This window comes from Trachurus japonicus, chromosome 17, assembly GCF_045865225.1.
Source record: "Trachurus japonicus isolate A0001 chromosome 17, Traja_1.0".
NCBI classification, from domain to species: domain Eukaryota; kingdom Metazoa; phylum Chordata; class Actinopteri; order Carangiformes; family Carangidae; genus Trachurus; species Trachurus japonicus.
In genome coordinates this window covers 29,757,842-29,777,249 of record NC_140923.1, presented here as the reverse complement: position 1 = coordinate 29,777,249, position 19,408 = coordinate 29,757,842, and the positions used below count along the sequence as shown (strand labels likewise).

The window sequence follows — 19,408 nt, the reverse complement described above, 5'->3', positions numbered from 1 at the left end:
TTGAACCCATGCTGCCACGGTCATTATACATCAGTAATGTATTAGAACAAGGATGTGATTCCAGGAAATAAGGCCAGTTCTGAAGGTGAGTGATGATGTTTGGGATGTAGGGTCATAGATGCAGGGGAAATACTGCAAATGATGATGAAAGGAAAAGAGGTTGTAAAGGGGGAGATGGAAAGAAGAAGACAGGAAAAATTATGTCGTATATTTTACTGTGACTTTAACAAAGGGGGGATTCAATGCTGCTGATAATAATGGGCCTCACCTTTTAATTGTATAAACTATAGTTGCAAGGGTAGAACATTTAGAAGCTGGGATATTTCAGGGTTATTGGTTATTGATGATTTGATGGGTAACTGGTTTAGCCAATTCTTAAAAGCCTGAAAATACACTCAATCAACATAAGGAAACCGCAAGCAAACCGTGTACTGAATGTTGAGATGAAAAACTGATAACAAGCACATATGGTATCACCAGGTTTCACAGGAATATGAACTCAAAAATGCCTCAAAATATTCCAAAAAAAAGCAAAACAATTACTTGTATGAGTTTTTGCAGAACACGATGCAGGGTGAAAATGAACCGTGCTATACATTTCACATTGACATGATGCTCACATCGACCATTTCGTCAACCGTTTCTATTCATTTAAAGGGATAGTAGCATTTTTTTAAAGTGGGGTTGTATGATCTACAAATAGCCCCTAAGTACTTTAATTGAAGTAGAAGACGCTCTGCACTCCTCCCGTTAGCAACGCCAGCCCATAGCCCTGCCCAGAGATTTACAACATACAGTGTTGTGAACAGACCCAAAGAAACGGCCTATTTTCGCGGCCTAAAAGAGGTTTTACCTAAAAAAAAATACACAGTTCCATTGTTCGCTATAATATAATTTTTTCCAGCCCTTAAAAGTGCAAGAAAAACACAGTTTTTATTTGGAGCTAACCAACTCACGTATCCCTCCGCCCAGGGTTCGCGCCTGCCGATCAGCAGTTGGTTAGGTCCAAATAAAAACTGCGTTTTTCCTGCACTTTGAAGGGCTGGAAAAGGTTATATTATAACGAACAATGGAACTGTGTATTTTTTTTCAGGTAAAACCTCCTTTAGGCCGCGAAAATAGGCCGTTTCTTTGGGTCTGTTCACAACACTGTACAGTATGTTGTAAATCTCTGGGCGGGGCTATGGGCTGGCGTTGCTAACAGGAAGAGTGCATAGAGTCTTCTACTGCAAGTAAAGTACTTAGGGACTATTTGTAGATCATACAACCCCACTTTAAAAAAAATGCTACTATCCCTTTAAAATGTACACAGTATGGAGGATAGCATTTCTAGCAGTAGTCTGAGGTTTCACCCTGCATCACTACAAACTGGAGCTAAGACTTTAACCTGCTGCTGCTGCTGCTGCTGCTGCTGCTGCTGCTGCTGCTGCTGATAGAGGATGTAATTGCCTCTCACACCACTTGGCTGGTGCCTGGTTGTGGATCTTGTGGTGATAGCAGAGATTTGAACCAGGGGTCGGCAGAAGATAAGATGTACAGAGGAAGTCATATCCCTCTGATGGGTCTTCATGGATGGTGCTCTTTATCTCTCTGACAGGAAGTGATGCCTCAGTGGTGGCAACTGTGTCAGTCAAAAGTTGTGTGTGACGTGGAGCAATAACTGAAATTGTTGCGATCATCACCGTCAACAGTAGTGTCATGCCTACCACAACCTGTTGAGCATTTCAGAGATCAGCCTCAGTCAGGAGGATGCAGTCAGAGGTAACAGGCCAGGGTCGTCAAGTACATTAGCCTAATATAACGATTAGAGATAGAGATTCCCAGAGATGTGCACCGCAAGTACTCAACAGCAAAATACTGTAAATTCTCAAATAAAAGTCAAGTCTCGTACTGACCAGGTCTGGCAACAGGTTTGAGCAAACAAAAGTTGGTCTCAGTTAGCAGTTTCTAAGCTGCTTAATTTGTGCCCGAGTTCTCAACGATCCTGACAATTTAGACCCGACCCGGTTCAATCCACGGGTGTTGAGGTTCAGACCTGATGCAGCTGGACCCACAAGCATTAATTCTCAGCCCGAACTGAATTATTATATGTTTTTTACCCGAACCCAGCGTGTCCCGTCATATTGATCAGCCCGGCTCCAACTGACCCAAGGAAAGGTAAAGTTAAAAATGGTACTTCCTGGTTCTCCGATAGGACACCATTACTACACAAATATACGTTTTAGGTGGTACAACCGTGTTTTTATCATCTTAAAAACATAGCAAAAATAAGACCAATTGGTAACACTTGACTTGACGGTTGGGTACGTGGCACATTCATAAGACCTTTCATAAAGTGTTGGTAATGCATTGACGATGGCATTCGCACATCGGGTTACATTGACGTACTTTCAGGTGTGATAAAGGGACTTGGATGAAACATCTGGGTAACACACTACTGTACATTAGTGACTGTTTAATGATGCCTTCATGAACTATTGCAATAGAATGCTGAATAGTGGTATTTTCTTCTTGTATTTCCTGGTATGTAACCCGATGTATGAATTCTAAGTCATGCCTTATGAAGCCATCATGAATGCATTACAAACACCTTATGAAAGGTTTTATGTGCTATGCGCCCACCCTTCAAGTAAAGTGTTACCAATATATTAATATATCTATAGTTATATCTTCCGACAGCAATCACATAGAGTGTTTGGTCCGAAACACGGGTCTGTCAGTCACTCTGCTCTGCTGTAAGCCGAGGAGAAAACTTTCATTGTATCCTACAACCTTTATCCAATGAGGAGAGAGAACGGCATAAAGGGGCGGTCCTCTCTGTGTGCGCAGCCAAGGGATGCGCGTGAATGTGGTGACGTAGGGGCGAGGGCGGGGACTGCTAACTCCATCGGCTGACAGGAAGTTAGCCAAAATGACCAGATCGCTTACTTCTGCTTTAAACTTAAGACCCTTTTCCATGCTTTTATCTCATCATGCCTGGATTACTGCAACAGTCTCTTTACCTGCTTGAATCAAAAGTCCATTAATCAACTCCAGACTGTTCAGAATTCAGCTGCCAGGGATCATATCAGCATCCTTACCCTGGCTCCCAGTATGTTTTAGAATTGATACTGATTACGTTTGAAGCACTTCATGCCTCTCCCCCCTGTTACATCTCAGACCTTTTACTGTAATACCATGTGTTTTCCTGCTGCCCTGTAGAGCAGCTTTGTAATGCTGTTTTGAAAAATGCTCTATAAATAAAAGATTAATTGACACTATTCACAACCTTATTGAAACTGAGTCAATATAACCCACAAACAAAACGGATCAGTAAAATAAAGAAACAAGCTGAGGAGACGGGAGTAGAGCACAGATGGCAGGTCCAGCATCCTTGGATTTCTCTTCAGTGCACCCACAGCTGTGGTGCTTCTGGGAAACCCCCCTGACAGTGTGTTGTGGGAATGTATTTCCCAATACACTGTGGCAGGCAGGCAGGCGAGCAGCAGCTGTCCTTTTCACTGCACACTGTGATACAAAGTGCAATATACAGTATATGTGTAGAACACCAAAAACATGGATAACCACTCAGCCAGCAGTCAGGTTCCTGCTTCTGTTTAATACAGACTGGCCACTGGTATCAGCAATGGTAACTGTTTTCTTCATGATGAGATTAAGATAATCACATTTTTAATAAAACTATTGCACATTGGAAAAAGCTTTGTGATATTGCTATAAGATTTTTCTCTCCTGTTTGGGTTGTTCTGATGATATTGGTGATCAGTGATCATTGGATCAGGCTCCACTGTCACACTCCAATGCTGCATTCAAACAAATCGGAACTCAAATGTTTCCTACCTCCTACTTGACTAAGTGCAATCAAACGCCACCTCATGTCTGAGCTCAAGCTCTGGGAAGTCGGAGAACAAAATCTGCCCCGACTTCTAGAATCACTTGTTTGACGTCACACACCAATCTGCACTCGTGCAGAACCACACAGTCAATGGTAAAACATAGATTTAAATGCATTTTAAATGCCAAAATACATTAAAACGTTATGAAATATACAATATTTACAGATTACCTACTGATGTTGTGGAACAAACATAAATTCATGTTGTTAATTCTCTTTGATTTTAGTGATCCGTTTCATATCTTAAAATGCTTCTTTAAATAGTGTTTGTGCCCCTAATGTTTTAATGTCTTGCGTAAAGCACTTTGAATACAAAGTTTTTCCCGCTCCACCATGTTTTGGGTTATTCCGGTGTGGTGCGTCTTGTTCAAGACAACTCAGAAGTCGGAAAAAAACGAGCTCCGAGTTGTAAAAAATGAATTGAACGGCGTGTAACTCGGAAATTACAGGTCGGAAACTCGGGTATCATATCAGAGCTCCGACTTTCCGACTTGACGTCACGACAACATCAAAACATGGCAGCCCTCGTCTTAAACGGTTAGAATTTAGACATTTTAATTTATTTGTTGAGGTTTTAATGCATATGTTTGTGTATTATTGCAGTAGCCTATATGAAATACGTTTATATTAAGCTGTGATGAGCTGTGATGTTGTATGGTGTGAAATTGCGGTCCTCGTGACGGGAATAACGTTTAACTGTTGTCAAGGCTATAGCATTATATGTGCACTCATCTGCGGTGTCTCCTCTCCTCCAAAATAAACATAATTTACTGCTGCTTTTTCGTATGCCAAACTTCCTTCAGGTATCCATGTTTTTTTTCTTCCGAGTTCCTGCAGCGTGAACGCAATGATGCCTGAAGACGGAAATTTCCGAGTTGGGAATTCCGACCTCCGAGTTGTTATGAACGCAGCATCAAACTCTGAGTTTTCAACTGGGAGATTCTGAGTTCCAAGTTGTCTCGAACACAGCATAAATCTATATTCTAACCCATTCATCAAAACACCCGTGACAGGGGGTTCTCTCATTATGGGGGATATCTTTATACATTATAACGTGGTTTTCCTTGTTTTCTTTTTGCATGTATATTGTCTTATTGTTAGGCTCAGAACCGTGTCCACTTTTGTCTGTGTAATATTTGTGATTTCTTATTTGACATTGACACACAGAGTTTGATCTAACTTATCGAAGGCCTTATGGATTTTTTAAGGATATAATGAGAAGACCTGAATCAGTCTGGACTGTGGTGTTTTCAGTAAATAAAAGAGATGTTTCCCACAGCGTGTCATTTTCAGTTTGTGTTTACTTCAAGGACAAAAACTGGAAACGCCAACACTAACATAAACCTCATTCTAGCCCGGAACCCTAACCTAAACCCTCAAACCACCCATTCAGGTGTGAAGACGTATGATGATTGTTTCATACCAGGAATTTGTCCAAATGACTCCATGTTTGTCAGGTCTACTCTGACTTGACATGTTGAACATCAATCAAAACATGCTGCTGAAGATACAACACAAACTCCATCAGCTACTTCAGCTACTTAGAGAGAGAACATTTGCATATTTCACCATTTGACTTTATTGTGAAAACTTGATCTTTGCAGACACAAAAATTTGAAATCACACACTTGACCAACAACTCAATCAACAGATTCTTTTAATAAATAATGTCATGAAAACCAAAAACTGACCAAAAAAAGAGAGATTTGTGTACATCTGAATGATTAATGTTTATATATATATATTTTTAATTATTATTACAGGACCAGTTGATCCGGTGGAGTGGGCGCCAGCATGTTATACAAAGCCAGATGATGCAGTGGCATTAGCAGAGGGAGTCAATTCAGACACAAAAACGAGTCCAGACTAGAAGGTGATTGGTTGAAGAGAAGGGGGGGGGGGGTTGGAGGGTAGTTGAGGGGTCAGAACTGTGGCTTCCTAGTCCATGAACCCGCCGTACCTCTTCTGTAGCTCGCTGCCGTTCTCCCAGGCCCGTTTCATCGCCCCCCCACTCTTGCTGCTGTCCACCAGCCACTCGGGCCGCCCCACGCGCCTCATGAAGCCGCCGTATCGCTTCTTGAGGCCGCGGCCCAACACGGCCTCCAGCAGCTCGCTCTGCGTCGCCGCCGCCCCTCCGTCGGCCCGACGCATGAAGCCTCCGTATCTTTTCACCGCTTCCCCTCCCTGACCGTCGCCCTCGCCGCCGTGCTCGGCCGCAGCGTTGAGGATCTTTAGGATCCCCAGCCGAATGTTTTCTTCCTCGTCCTGGTTTCCGGCATCCTCCAGCGCCCCCTCTGGAGAGGAGGAGGAGCGACGGGACATGAAGCCGCCGTAACGTTTCATGAAGCCGCCGTACTTCTTGGCCAGCTGGTGCTCCGGCGAGGTCGTGTCCTCGTCGTCGGCCATCATGGCGCCCACTGTTTCCTGTTCCTGTTGTTGACGGGGGTCGGCATCGAGGGGAATGTGGTTTCCTTCCTCCAACAGGGCGTCCCGGCACAGGCGGAGCTTCTGGCTGTCCAACGCGCCGTCGCATTCAAGAGAGCATGTCTGGAAAAAAAACAAAATTATAATTATGACTATCACTTTTCAGCCTCTGCCAATTAAAACAGCTGTTTTACCAGCTGTGTGTTAACTGCCCCTGAATCCCCTCTTGTGTGTATGGTTCAGGGGTTCTGACAGCTCTGTGAGTTGACATGACTGGACTTAGTTATGACCCTTCAGTTATTACATGTTGTTACATTAAGTATTGCTCTATTATCTTAATCATCAATGTGTCACGGCTTACTTGTAGTTTATGAAGCATGTATTGTATGTAACTGTATTTCCACATTCTTTTCAGAAATGACTTTCAGGAATTAAAAGAGAACCAGTCTTTTAAATGACATTTTAAAAATCAATCCTGGATCCAGCTTTGGAGTTAGGACCTCAGTCTTAAGGAAACTGTAACTTTTGATAAATCTGAAACGTCAAGTAGATGCTAAATAACTGAGAATGTGAGAAGTGAGTGATTTCAGGCTGTGTTAAATTACACAACATCAATTTTATCCTGTGATGGATTGAGAACGATACTCCCAGCAACCTGTCAGATGGATCACAGAAGAATAAAAGATGAAGAGCGGTTTCTGGCTGTTAGTCTATCACTGTTAGTTTTATTTCCCACCACAGTCACAATGAACTATGACGACGGGGTTCGATGAATAATTACTGAATTTTAAATGGGTGGCAGAGACGTGCAGAGAAAAAGCTCTGACATCTGTCTGCTGTGCAACTGTGCACCCGAGATGGTGTTCAGATAGAGAGCAACAGACACAAAGAGAGAAAGAGTCAACAACAGAGAGAGAGAGATCACAAGTCAACAGATGGCTGGAGAGAAAACCACAGGACGCCGTATTTACAACGCCCTGAAATTACTCCCTCAACAACTAGGAAAATACAATTTCTCCCTTAAATGCATCTGCCCCAGTATGATCCTCGCCCTCCTCCTCCAACCCACTCATCCCAGTCGTCCCTCTGCTATGCTGCTGGGTTCACCTGCTTCTAACCCAGGGCCGTTGCTAGGAATTCTGGGCCCCCTGAAAGAACACTGAAGTGGGCCCCTGCCCCCTGACTTTTCCTCGCCACTTGCTAGGCACAGCTATGTATTATCATTTATTATCATGCTTTTTTCTGTTACTCTTTGTTCTTGACAGTACCTGATGCAATATACCCAATTATTATTATTATTAGTTTACGGGGAGTTACTGTTGCTCTAGCATGGACTAAATCATTTCTATAAGAAAGTAGGGGGTTATTGCTTTGAAAATAAACCATATTTCATGAATATTACAAGTTTTATGGTCTTGTTTTGATGCTGATGCAGCATTTGTCGGGGTTATATGCAGTATAATTTAGTCAAAAGAGATTAGGATACTGGGGGCTGTTGGGGGCCCTGCAGGACTGTGGGCCCCCAACAGCCCCCTGTATAGCCATTCTCCCCTATGCAACGGCCCTGTCCTAACCTCATATGTGTCAGTGGATTTCACAGACTCCTGTCTGATGGAGCGAGGGAGGGATTCTTGCTGAGCTTTCAGTGCCACTGGCTTGTAAAGACAAAAATTAATGAACGGGAAAATTGAATTGAGGACATATTGGCACCCAAGGGGTTTGGGGGTGGGGGGTGTGGGCAGCTCCGTCTGGTGGCCATGATGGGAAGTAGCCTACACAAGTAAGTTCTCAGCGGTTTTCCCTATGCACCCAGACAGTTTGTCATATTTCAATCCCTACGAAAATGTATAATAGGCTAGTGATTATATTATGTTATTATGACTAAGAATGAAGCACTTTTTAACACCTTCAATTACTACATTATTTAATTTCTCTTGATTGTTTGACTTGACATAGAGTGGAAGTAAGAGGTTACGGATAAATATTTGCTGCTTCCTAAAATAAGGGAGAAAAGGTGTTTTTCTTTTCTGTTAATCAAATGATTTGCACCAGTGAAGCAGACAAAGATGCTGACATCACAGAATTACAGAGGGAAAAAACACTTTGCTCTGCCCATAATGACATTACGGAACATATTGGAAATCCTGTCAGTCACAAAATCCACAGCACTGAAAGCATCAAAACGTGCTCAACACGTCAATATTTGTTAAATTGTTTGTACAAAATGACAATGATATGATGGGACAAGGAAAGGGGGAAATTCCTTCCAAGGAAAGAAGAACAATGACATACAGTATATTTCTAAGGTTTTATTGGTTCGAGGTTGACAGGACACTTTTATTGTGACCGCAGGCATCTAATAACTGAGGAAAGAAGGAATGGAGGAGAGGTGGGAAACCCAAAGAAGAAAGGATACGGGGGACGAACACAAGGACCAGAGACGAAAAAAGAGGAAAAAAGGAAATGATGAAAAACAGATTAGGAGAGGAACTTGCGCAGAAAGTAAAAGACGACAGGAGTGGAGGAGAAAAATCAAAGCAAAGGTACAAAAAACAAAATGATGATATGTATTTTGGTTGATATATCTGAACATTATCATTATCAGGGAGTGATGCAGAGAACATCAGTACGGCTGTGATTCAGCTGTAGGAGTGAGGTTGCGGGCTTATTACCAAAGAGCAGCGTATCATTTAACAGTAATAAACAGATTCTGATTTATTGTGATATGTTTAGTACAATATTTATTAGGCTATGCCAATGGACTGGCACTTTCCTGACCTGCACACTAGCTTACTACACGTTACCTCAGGTGTGCGCTGAAGTATCGAGGCTTCTATCCTTCTGTTCATCCTCTTTTGATGACTAAAATTGAATTATTAGCTACAGCCTAAGACAGATAACGGCCGTTAATGTAATTCTGACGGTTAATAACATTACGTCTGTGTAGGTGAGTAATTAATGTAGTTAAAAGTCCCAGTGCTGTTGTCCTCTACGTCAGCATTCATGGATTGATTTTCATCTTAGTTGGAGCTAACTGTTGTATAATAGCATATTGGTATTATTAATGTTAGCCTTTAATATGGAGCTGCCCAGTGGTGTTATTAATTTATCCTCATATCTGATAAAATGACAGTAGCAAGACGTTGTACAGAGGAGAAACCAGACTGCTGGGCCTGTTTGCCACACTGAGTTAGTGTCTATATAAAAGTCAATTGATGATCATATTGAACCTGAGTGAGACAGGATGAGGTCTCTGTCACCTCCTGATCTCATTTCATCTCCTATTAGTTTGCCCCCGAGTGTGTTAGAAATACAAATGGACCTTGTAGTTAGAATCAAATAAAGTCACATTACCAGGGAGGAGAAACCAGACTGCTGTCCCAGCAGGCGATACACACACAGGGCGCACTCCTTCCCGCAGTCTGAGCCCACCACCAGTGACACACACGCACCCAGAACCAACATCCACATGCAGCTGCTGTGTGTGGGGGCAGCCATGGACTGAGGACGGAGGAATCACAAAAACACACTAGTTACAAAAAAATGGACTTGTCACATTGTTAACATTGAACACTTAAAATAAAGAAGAAAAAAAAGACAAATAATTATTGAAACATTTTTTTAAATAGGGAGTCATTTAGCACTTTGTACTAACAATGTCACTATTCTGCTTTAACTTTAACTGATACTGAATATTAATAACAATAAAAGCAGGCTTTCTCTAGACAGTGTGAATTAACAATAAAAATACTAATATAACAAAAATAACTATAATTACATTTTAATAAACATATAAATAGCTATGAAAAAATGTTAAGTGTGAGTTTGTTTAGTGAATGCTACGCATGAACATCAGAGAATTACTCTGACTAGTTGCAGTGACAGCAGTAGTAAACTAGTAATATAAGTCTATATTGATAAATTATACAGGGGGAAATACATTGCAGTTGCTAGAATTAAAATGTAACAGCAAAGGAAAGAGTGAAAATTTAAAGATAAATATAAAATATGACAAAAAGGAAACTAAATAATTATGTCCTTATACTACAGCCTGTAAAATACCTACTAATCTGGAAGGATACGCTGCTCCTATTGAAAGTTGATTGTTGAAATATACAAAATTACAGCTGCATATGGTGTAAAAGTCAAAGAAGTTATAGTATAAGTTTGTTGTAAATAAAGAAGTCAAGACCTTACCTCTGTTGTTTTTATTTTATTTTACTTAAAAGCCTTTCTGTGTCTTCCTCGTCCGCGCGCGCCCTTGGGGGAACCGGCGGAAACTGTGGTCTGCACGAGCTCGGGGGACCCAAAATATATCTGCGCGCAGCTCCGTGTGTGGCGCGCGGTGGTCAGAGCGGTCACGGTTCAGCCAATCAGCACTCTCCTATCTCTCTCTCTCACTCTCTTTGTGTCTTGTGTGTCGCTCGGTCCGCTTCGGTTCTTCACGACAAAGAGTCGCTGGAGTTTTTTTTTTTTTTCGAGGCCGGCTCAGAGTGCTCGGTGTGGAGCTGCGGCTCGAGGTTTAAGTAGTTTGTGTGGCTTACGTCACCGGAGGTAATGGGGAGGGGGTGGAGGAGTCAATAGGCGTGATGAGTTAACGTGACAGTCTCCCTCTCTCCATCACAGACGCGCGCGCGCGCACACACACACACACACACACACACAAACCTATCCACGGTCACACCTTTCCAGCCGTGTGTTGTGTTTGTTCTCAGGAAGCTCTGATATAGATGATAATGGAGAAGTGTTGTTACAGGTTAGGTACAGGCTATTTAGCACTGTCACTGACTGTGTGTGGGGGGATTGTTTGATCCCTAAGATTAATTAACACCTAGGAGACTTCCCCTGTCATTGGTCCAGAGGAAGCAGCTGCTGCTCTGTGGGTTTGAGATCATTTCGACATTTTGCTTCATGGATTATTCTTTTATTAAAAATCCGATAAGCTGCAGTGACTGGTTTCATAACCGCAGCCATAATGTTTTTATCACGATGATTCTCTGTTTGATGTCTAATCAGAGATGGGAAATGGTTCATGTGCTTTATTATGCATTAGGGTTTATTCACTCACACAGTCTGTAAACTGACCCGCAGCTGTACAGTCCAGTTTCCCCAGTTTGTCGATTACATAAATAAGACACTGATTCAAATTGTTCAAAAATTTGAATTTTTTATTTTTGGTCTTTGTATGACTTTGAATACAGGATCATCAAGAATCCAATCAAACTGCAACCTAAAATTCATCAAATTGATTTTAACAGTAACTGAGCTGAAACTCGTGCACACCGGCACGGATAGACAGGTGCATTGGAGAAGACCCGCGTGGTCGAGAAACATGAACAAAAGACTCCCGCACACTGGCTTCAATTATTCAAACAACCATATTTAACAAAAGACGTACGCCCTATTTGCAATATTAATATAGTCTGGGATTGCATTTCTTAACTTAGTTTTAAATTTGTCTGTTTTTCTGAGCATGGTCTCTCTAAATATTCTGCCATGAGGTCATCAGCGGAAGCGACCACTGATGCTATTTATGCTATTAGCATTTCACGTAAGAGTACTCTCCTAAACTTTAGGTCTTTTCACTGTTGAACTTCATCACTTATTTATGACATCATATAACCTCAGGGAAGTAATAAGTCTCTACTGAAATTTCTTGTGAGCAGACTATGTAAGTCTGGCTTCTGTTTTGCTAACCCTCCTCTCGGCCATGTGCATTTGTTTTCAACAAAGCCGGTTAGAAAGCAATCCATGGAGTGGTGGATAACGTTATGTATCATATGTATCATTCTGGGACACTGGTTCGGAGGCTCTGATCTTTCAAGGTTGGCTTTCAGCCAGGGATGCTAGGTGGAAGGCAGAGAGCCTCCATTCTCCCTGGAACTAGTTACAAGTCATTTATTTAACCATCCCGATTACTCTGAAGCTGTTTAAATAAGGTAAAAATCTTATAGTTTCCCTTTAATACGCATGTTAGTTTGTTAGCTGTGACATCACTCACAGGTTTTTGAAGAGTGGTTTTGAAGCTCAGAGTGAGCCTCCCCACTGTCACCATCTTGGCAGTGACTGACTCCGCCCACTAACTGCTAGCTAACGGAGAAACAGGCGAAGAGGAGGAGCTTCTGTGCAACTGAGACTTAAATGCATGCCGCTTTGTGGGAGGTACACGCTTATCTACCCGCCACTCAAAGAAGCCACACCCTCAATTATTCAGTCATTACTCATTCGTTTCAAGTCTTGATCATATCACTCACTCTAGTGGTCAGGAGGGGAACTGCAGCCTTCACAGTCTTCAGCGTTGGCTCCACCCTTCAGGTCCAGAGGTTGATAATTGCTTAGGTATCTGGTCAACACAGGTAGTATATATGCCCTCCTGCCATTTCAAATCAGCAAATTAATTTGTAAAATATTGTTGTTACTGTAATACTGCTGAATGGGATGTGTTTTGTTCCATTTTGGTTGGAAAAACTGAATATAATGTTAATTTAATAGTATAAAAACAAAACAAGTCACCACAAGCTGAGAGGAGTCAAGACAGAGAGGTTGGTCCAGGCAACAGATTACTACACAGGAAAACACAGAAACATGAACAGACTATCCCTTTACAGTCTGCAGTGATGAAGAGACTTGGCAGAGGTGTGAAGGGAGACCTATATGTAATTGTGCATTGGAGAATGGTGTGCAGGTGGATCAGACAACTGAGACAGGGAGGAAAAGGTGAAGACACCCGGTGGGTGGATGGAGAGCCACAAGAGATGGAGTTCAAATTAAAGTGGGCAGATCCAGGGATGGTAGGAATGGTCCAAAGGAACAGGAGAGCAGGAATCATGGTTTTTCAAAATAATGAGGTGGGAAAATGGGTTTCTTTCTCTCAATGGGTTTGTGAGTATGTATGGATGTGTCAGTGGTACTGTAAAGTGCTTTATCTGGCGAGCTACAAAAGTGCAATATAACTGAAATCCATCAATTCTTTTTTTCCCCTTTTGTTTTTACCATTTTGCCAATCACTGCACCTTTAAAGTTCCCTGTGGAGGTTTTGCCCACTGGAGCTGGTTTGTTAATGTTGTGTACATGGAAATCCCTCAAGTGACTCAGTTAACAGTTTTGCCAATAGTATCACACTATCCCACTGATCAACGTCCAATCATCTTAAGCAAGATATTTTCTAGTAAGGAAATATTGCTGCATGTCAATGTCAAGTTTTTCAGTATTAATTTAGAGCCTACATCTGCTTTAAAGAGCACATGGATGCACTTTCCTTATGGGTCCTTTAACATATACCTGGATGGGTCCTGACAACACTCAGGTTGCCTTGGAACATCTGTAAATCAAACATGTAATAGTTTTACTTACATCCTAATTAATCCAATCCCATCCCAGTCACATATCAAGAACACATACAAAGAATTTTGGATGGAAAAGATGGAAAAGCCAGCAGTTAAAATTCACTTGCATATTACAGCACCTGGAAGTAAAGTACTTGACTTAAAATAGACATTAGTGCAGAAAGTTGCTTACTGGCAGCTTTGGGTTCCTCTAGGTTCAGAGGGAAAATATCAAGCGTTGATATTCATCATCAGTCCCTACTACGAGAGAAAAGAGAAGTTTAAAGGTCAAGTCTTGTAAATGTGGATCTAGTGGCAGCAAAAAGAAGCATTAGTGAAATGAACCGGCAGAAGTATTCACTGTTTGGTTAGTTAGAAGTGACCTGACATTTTACAAACATCACCATTTGAATGAAGGGAACTTTTCACAGGTCCTCTACATCCAGTATTTGCAGATGATGAATCTTATAGGTACCGTTCACTGTGTCTGATGTAATCAATCTAGATAGATAAATAAATATTTTATTAATCCCGAAGGAAATTCATCTGTCATCTAAGCACTAATCCTCTTTAGAATTAGTTGGAGAAATACATACTATTTGATGCATTCCTCCTCCCTCTCTCTGATGACTGGATCCAGATTGAAGTTCTTAGTAAGTATGAGTCATAAAGACATGAGCGTATGAACCACAGCTTGTCCAGCTGATTTGTTTGTACATGTCATTATGATATTGTGAAAATCCTGCTGGTAGCCTGAGCAAAACACACACAGACAGGTGATCTGTGATGTCACAGAGTTCATTACAATAATCAAATCAAGAGAATATTAATTCCATGTCCAATAAAATGATCCTAGGCCTATTACTGGAGATGTTGCCACGATTGGCACAGAGGGAGATGATGAGTTTCGGTGGCCATACAGAATTATTTTGTTTTTGCCATTGTTGAGGAATGAATTTTGATCTAACATGATCCACTGTGTTGAATGCAGCACTTACATGTAAAAAAAAAAAAACACTGAAAACTATCAGCAGCAGCCAACAATAATCTTGATCTTACAAAGGCTGTCTCCAGCCTCTCGTTGGAGATGGATCTGTAAGTATTGTTGACCTTGTTGATAAAAGAACATCTTCAAATAGCCCAGCAGCACCAAGCAGCAATCTCCAACACAATAACAGGGCTGAAACATGACTCTGAGCAGAACATTGGGATTGTTGTTGATTTTGTTTGAGGTAGGTGTAGAGAAGCAGGATGATCCTGTATCCTAAACAACATTCTGAGAGATTTGCGTTTGAATGTTGAGGGCATCATAGGCTAATATGGATTTGTCAACTTTCTGTTGGCATTCCAGTTTTCTGCATTTTCTGTTAAAGGGATAGTTCAACATTTTGGCAAATTGGCCCATTGTCATAATCCCTATAGTCTATGGAGTAGGTTCGTTACCTTAAATTGTTGTTGAAAGTTATTTTTTGAACGGTGGAGCAGAGCCGCAAGCTGCTCAGAGACAAATGCAGAGGCTGCTTGCCGAAAAACTGCCCCAGACAGGAACACGCATTGGTGGTATTGCATGAATTTACCTCGAAAACAACTCTGTCTTGTAGCGTTCCTTTATTATCTCATAGCGTGGTGAATGTGCAGGTCACAACTTGTCCACCAGAGCGTTTTGGAGTTGTTGGATTGTGTATTTGATGAGTTTGATGAAGCAAACCAAGAAATTCCATGAGCCTCCGTAGTGTAGCTCTGAGCAGCTCACGGCTCTGCTCCGCCGTTCTAAAAACAGCTTGCACTGACAATTAAAGGTAACGAGCCTACTCTCTGGTCTATCCAAAATGAATTTCTCCCAAGGGAGACAATAAAGACTCATCTTATCTTATCTTATCTTACTCCTAAAACTATGCCAATTTGCCAAAATGTAAGAGCTCTAGTGTGTGTTCATTCAAGGGTGAATTGTTTGATTTTTGTTCCTCAATTTCAAAAGGAGCAATTTGGCTAAGGATAGCTGGGCAGTGGTTATTAATAGACTAGCAGGAAGGGCCCTCAGATTTTGAGGTACCCCTACCCGAGGTAGAACAAAACACAACTGTGTTTTTTTTTATCTTTAGGGTCTCCTATTCATGAAATGGAATGTTGTGAACTTTTATTTTGGGGCAAAAATTGTTTTGGGGGCTATTATTTAGAACTACCCCAATCTCTGTAAAACAGATTATTAGGCCAGTCCGCCTAATGGAAAGATGACAAAAAAGCCCATCACTTGAGAATGCTCACTCTTTTCCCATTCATATTTGCTGAGCTATGAACCAGGTGTCTGTCCTACATCACCAGTCAGTCAGAAATTAATTCACTTTTAAAAAATCATGAAAAATGAACCTGAAAACATAGTTGTAATTTAGGCGGAAATAGCATTTTTGTGATAATGGGAAAGGGGGACCCTTAACTTTTCTCTTATTTAACAGAAAATCATAAATTCCTTTCAAATACACTATTACTGTATTCCCTAAGATGTTGTTGAACAATATCCAGTGGTTGTATGGAGATATCTAGTACAGTTTTATTGTAAATAAGATTTCTTTAGACAAACCTCTTCTCTAAAAACAGCCAAATTGGGTAATTCCGAGTGAGTGATGGGTGTTAGCCTATAAGTTAAGAATGGTCACTCTAATCATACTTTGATTTTGTTTGTGAGTAGTCAGGTATCTATTGCATATGTATCAACAAAAGTTATGTTGATAGTTAATTTAATTTGTGTGCTGTGAGCCCTAAACACAGTGATACAATAGGCGGAAATCATGAAAATGTATTTTCATAGTGAGTTAACATTTTACTTTTTTATGTATTTAAAATTTTAAAGTTGTCAAGTAAAATTCCTTCTCAGTTGAGATTGTCTAGCCCTGCCTGAAAGAAATGTATTGATTCTTTAGTGTTTATTGGGGTTATGGAACCCACAATAACCTCTGAAGGGCAATGTTGTTATGAGCAAAATAGAGAACCTTTCTAAATTGTACTAAGAAATTTGCTTGTTTTTCCATGTGTCTCCCTCTACAATTTTGATCACAAATGTCAAGCACATCTCTACTAGAAGGTTGAAATGTGTATACTGTAGTACTTTCAACATCTCAAACCTGAGTATTATGAGTGGCAAGGTTCCAGATAAGGTCCTCCACATGAGTTTTATCCAGAGAGAAGATATTCTTTCTTCCGAATAGAATCTATTTTGATAAGATTCACAAATTCAATATTCAAAACAATCTCTTCTACACATTCAAACAGAAAGTGTATCAATAGTTGGGAATTACTAGCCTCTGAATCCAGAGAAGCGCTAACTTGGATGAACTAAGGTTCATAATTGCATCAACAAAAGATGCAGCCTCTGCAAATCTGGAAATGCTGGGCGAGTTGACCACTAAATATTGATATCAAAGTAACTATAAAGACAATACAATGTACAGTATTTATCGAAAATGGACCCATTAACAAGTGTGGATAATGTAGATTCATCAATATTAATATGAAAATCTTTCATAACCAAGAGCAAACCTCTTGGGGTCCGCTGATGACCTTCCTCAAATAAAACCAACTTGGTCTGGGTGAATAAGACTGGCAGGTGTGCCTGGTTAGATGCTGTCTGGCATTGTGCCCTTTTCAATTGCATCCTTGAATACTATCACTAACTGTTACATCTCCCCCTATTTCTTTTAGTTTTTCCTCAGTAGATTCACCTGTGACAAGAATTTGTCTATATCCTCCTGATCAATTGTGCCTTGTGATGAATACAATATTTGGTAAATGTTTCATTAATCTACCCTCTCTCTGTCACTAAGGTCCCTTTTTCAATCCCCATAGAGGTTATTAAAGTGTGATTATTGATGTTTAACTCTCTGTGCCAGAAACCTCCCTGCTGCTTCACCTTGCTCCTACTGTAGTACTTCTGTCTACACTGAAACAGTGCATACTCGCCCTTCTTCTGTAGAATAGAGTTTCATTCCAGTTTCATTTTGTTTAGCTGTGGATCAAATTGGAATGCATATATTTTTTCCAAGATCTCTAATTTTTCTCTCCAAGTAGGTCTAATTGAATAGTAGTTTATTTTTTCAGATAGGAACTGTGTTGTATTAAGCAACCCCTCAAGCAGGCTTTAATTGCATCCCATTCTAGACCTGGGTTAGAAGTTGTTCCTTCATCGAATCCCAATACTCAAGAATTTCCTCTCTAATAAACTTACAGGATTTTTCATTTTGAAGTAGAGAGGTTCTGAATCTCCAATGACTTTCAGATGAAGATCCAGAACCTAACACCACGTCAACTGGAGCGTGATCTGATAAAACAATGTTACCAATTGAAGCAGTGATAGTTACTCTCACTAACTGTTTGGATATTAGGAAAACGTCAATCCGTGAAAATGAAGAATGTGGGTTTCAGTAGAAGGTGTACTCCCTATCTTGTGGGTGTAGAGTCCTCCAGATGTCAACTAGACTCAGCTCCTCTTCTAAAACATCAATGGCTACTTGGGACTTACTGTGTACTAATCTTGTATTAGCAATTTTTAACTGGGCCAGGTCTCTTACCTGATTGAAGTCTCCCCCAATAATAACATATTTCCCACTTGTTTCACCACATTGTAAATGTAGGCAAAAAAATCTGGAGAATCTATATTTGGTGCATAGATATTAATAAGATAAATAAATAAGAGAGCATCTGCTGCCAAACAGTTCTATACTGATAGCAACCCACCTACCTTCCCTGTCCAAGAGTTGCTTGTGGATAGTGATGTTTAAGTTTTTACAAATTAATATACAGATGCCTCGCTGGTTAGATGAATAAGCAATATTTCACCAAGCCAATCCCTTTGTAACTTGGTTGATTCCTCATTATTTAAATGAGTTCCCTGCAAAAAGCAGATGTCTACTTTCTTTTGCTTTTGATATCGAAGATGTTTCTTCCTCTTAATAGTACGATTTGCCCATCCATGAAACCTAAGAATGTCTGCCATAATAATATAACACTTCTGCTGCCTCAAACATCCTGTCAAGCTCTGAGATACTGTATGCCAGTGATGGTGGTAATATGTGAGAAATGACCCGCATTTGATGTCTCCCCATGTTAAAAATGTGCACATGTATGAAACAGAACACGCTGCTCAGTGGCTAAATTGGCTTTTATAAGGAGGGGGAGCCCTTCTTTACTCACAGTATCTCTCAAAACATATTTATTTACCTTGCACCATTGGTTTAATACATAGGCTATTTTATCAACTGATGGCCTACTTCGAAATGAAAAATCCCGTAAATTTATTAGGAAATTCTTGAGTATTGGGATTCAATGAAGGAACAACTTCTAACCCAGGTCTAGAATGGGATGCAATTAAAGCCTGCTTGAGGGGTTGCTTAATTCAACACAGTTCCTATCTGAAAAAATAAACTACTATTCAATTAGACCTACTTGAATTGGAGAGAAAAATTAAAGATCTTGGAAAAAATATATGCATTCCAATTTGATCCACAGCTAAACAAAATGAAACTGGAATGAAACTCTATTCTACAGAAGAAGGGCGAGTATGCACTGTTTCAGTGTAGACAGAAGTACTACAGTAGGAGCAAGGTGAAGCAGCAGGGAGGTTTCTGGCACAGAGAGTTAAACATCAATAATCACACTTTAATAACCTCTATGGGGATTGAAAAAGGGACCTTAGTGACAGAGAGAGGGTAGATTAATGAAACATTTACCAAATATTGTATTCATCACAAGGCACAATTGATCAGGAGGATATAGA

At 40.6% G+C, this 19,408-nt stretch overlaps 1 protein-coding gene across 1 annotated transcript; it reads right to left on the bottom strand.

Moving 5' to 3' along the window:
* Positions 1-5,532: 5,532 nt before the first annotated feature.
* On the bottom strand, positions 5,533-9,848 carry LOC146970999 (proenkephalin-A-like). Its single transcript, XM_085804871.1, has 2 exons — positions 9,671-9,848; positions 5,533-6,439 (listed from the first exon to the last, which is right to left on the bottom strand). The coding sequence occupies exons 1-2, from the start codon at positions 9,812-9,814 to the stop codon at positions 5,831-5,833; spliced, it is 753 nt and encodes a 250-aa protein (XP_085660997.1). The 5' UTR covers positions 9,815-9,848; the 3' UTR covers positions 5,533-5,830.
* Between the last annotated feature and the right edge of the window lie 9,560 nt (positions 9,849-19,408).

Excerpts from the sequence above, each read along its gene's own strand:
- LOC146970999 (XM_085804871.1), bottom strand. The coding sequence starts at position 9,814 with ATGGCTGCCCCCACACACAGCAGCTGCATGTGGATGTTGGTTCTGGGT. Across the intron at positions 6,440-9,670 it reads AGTCTGGTTTCTCCTCCCTG|ACATGCTCTCTTGAATGCGA; the intron begins GTAATGTGACTT and ends TTTTTTTTCCAG.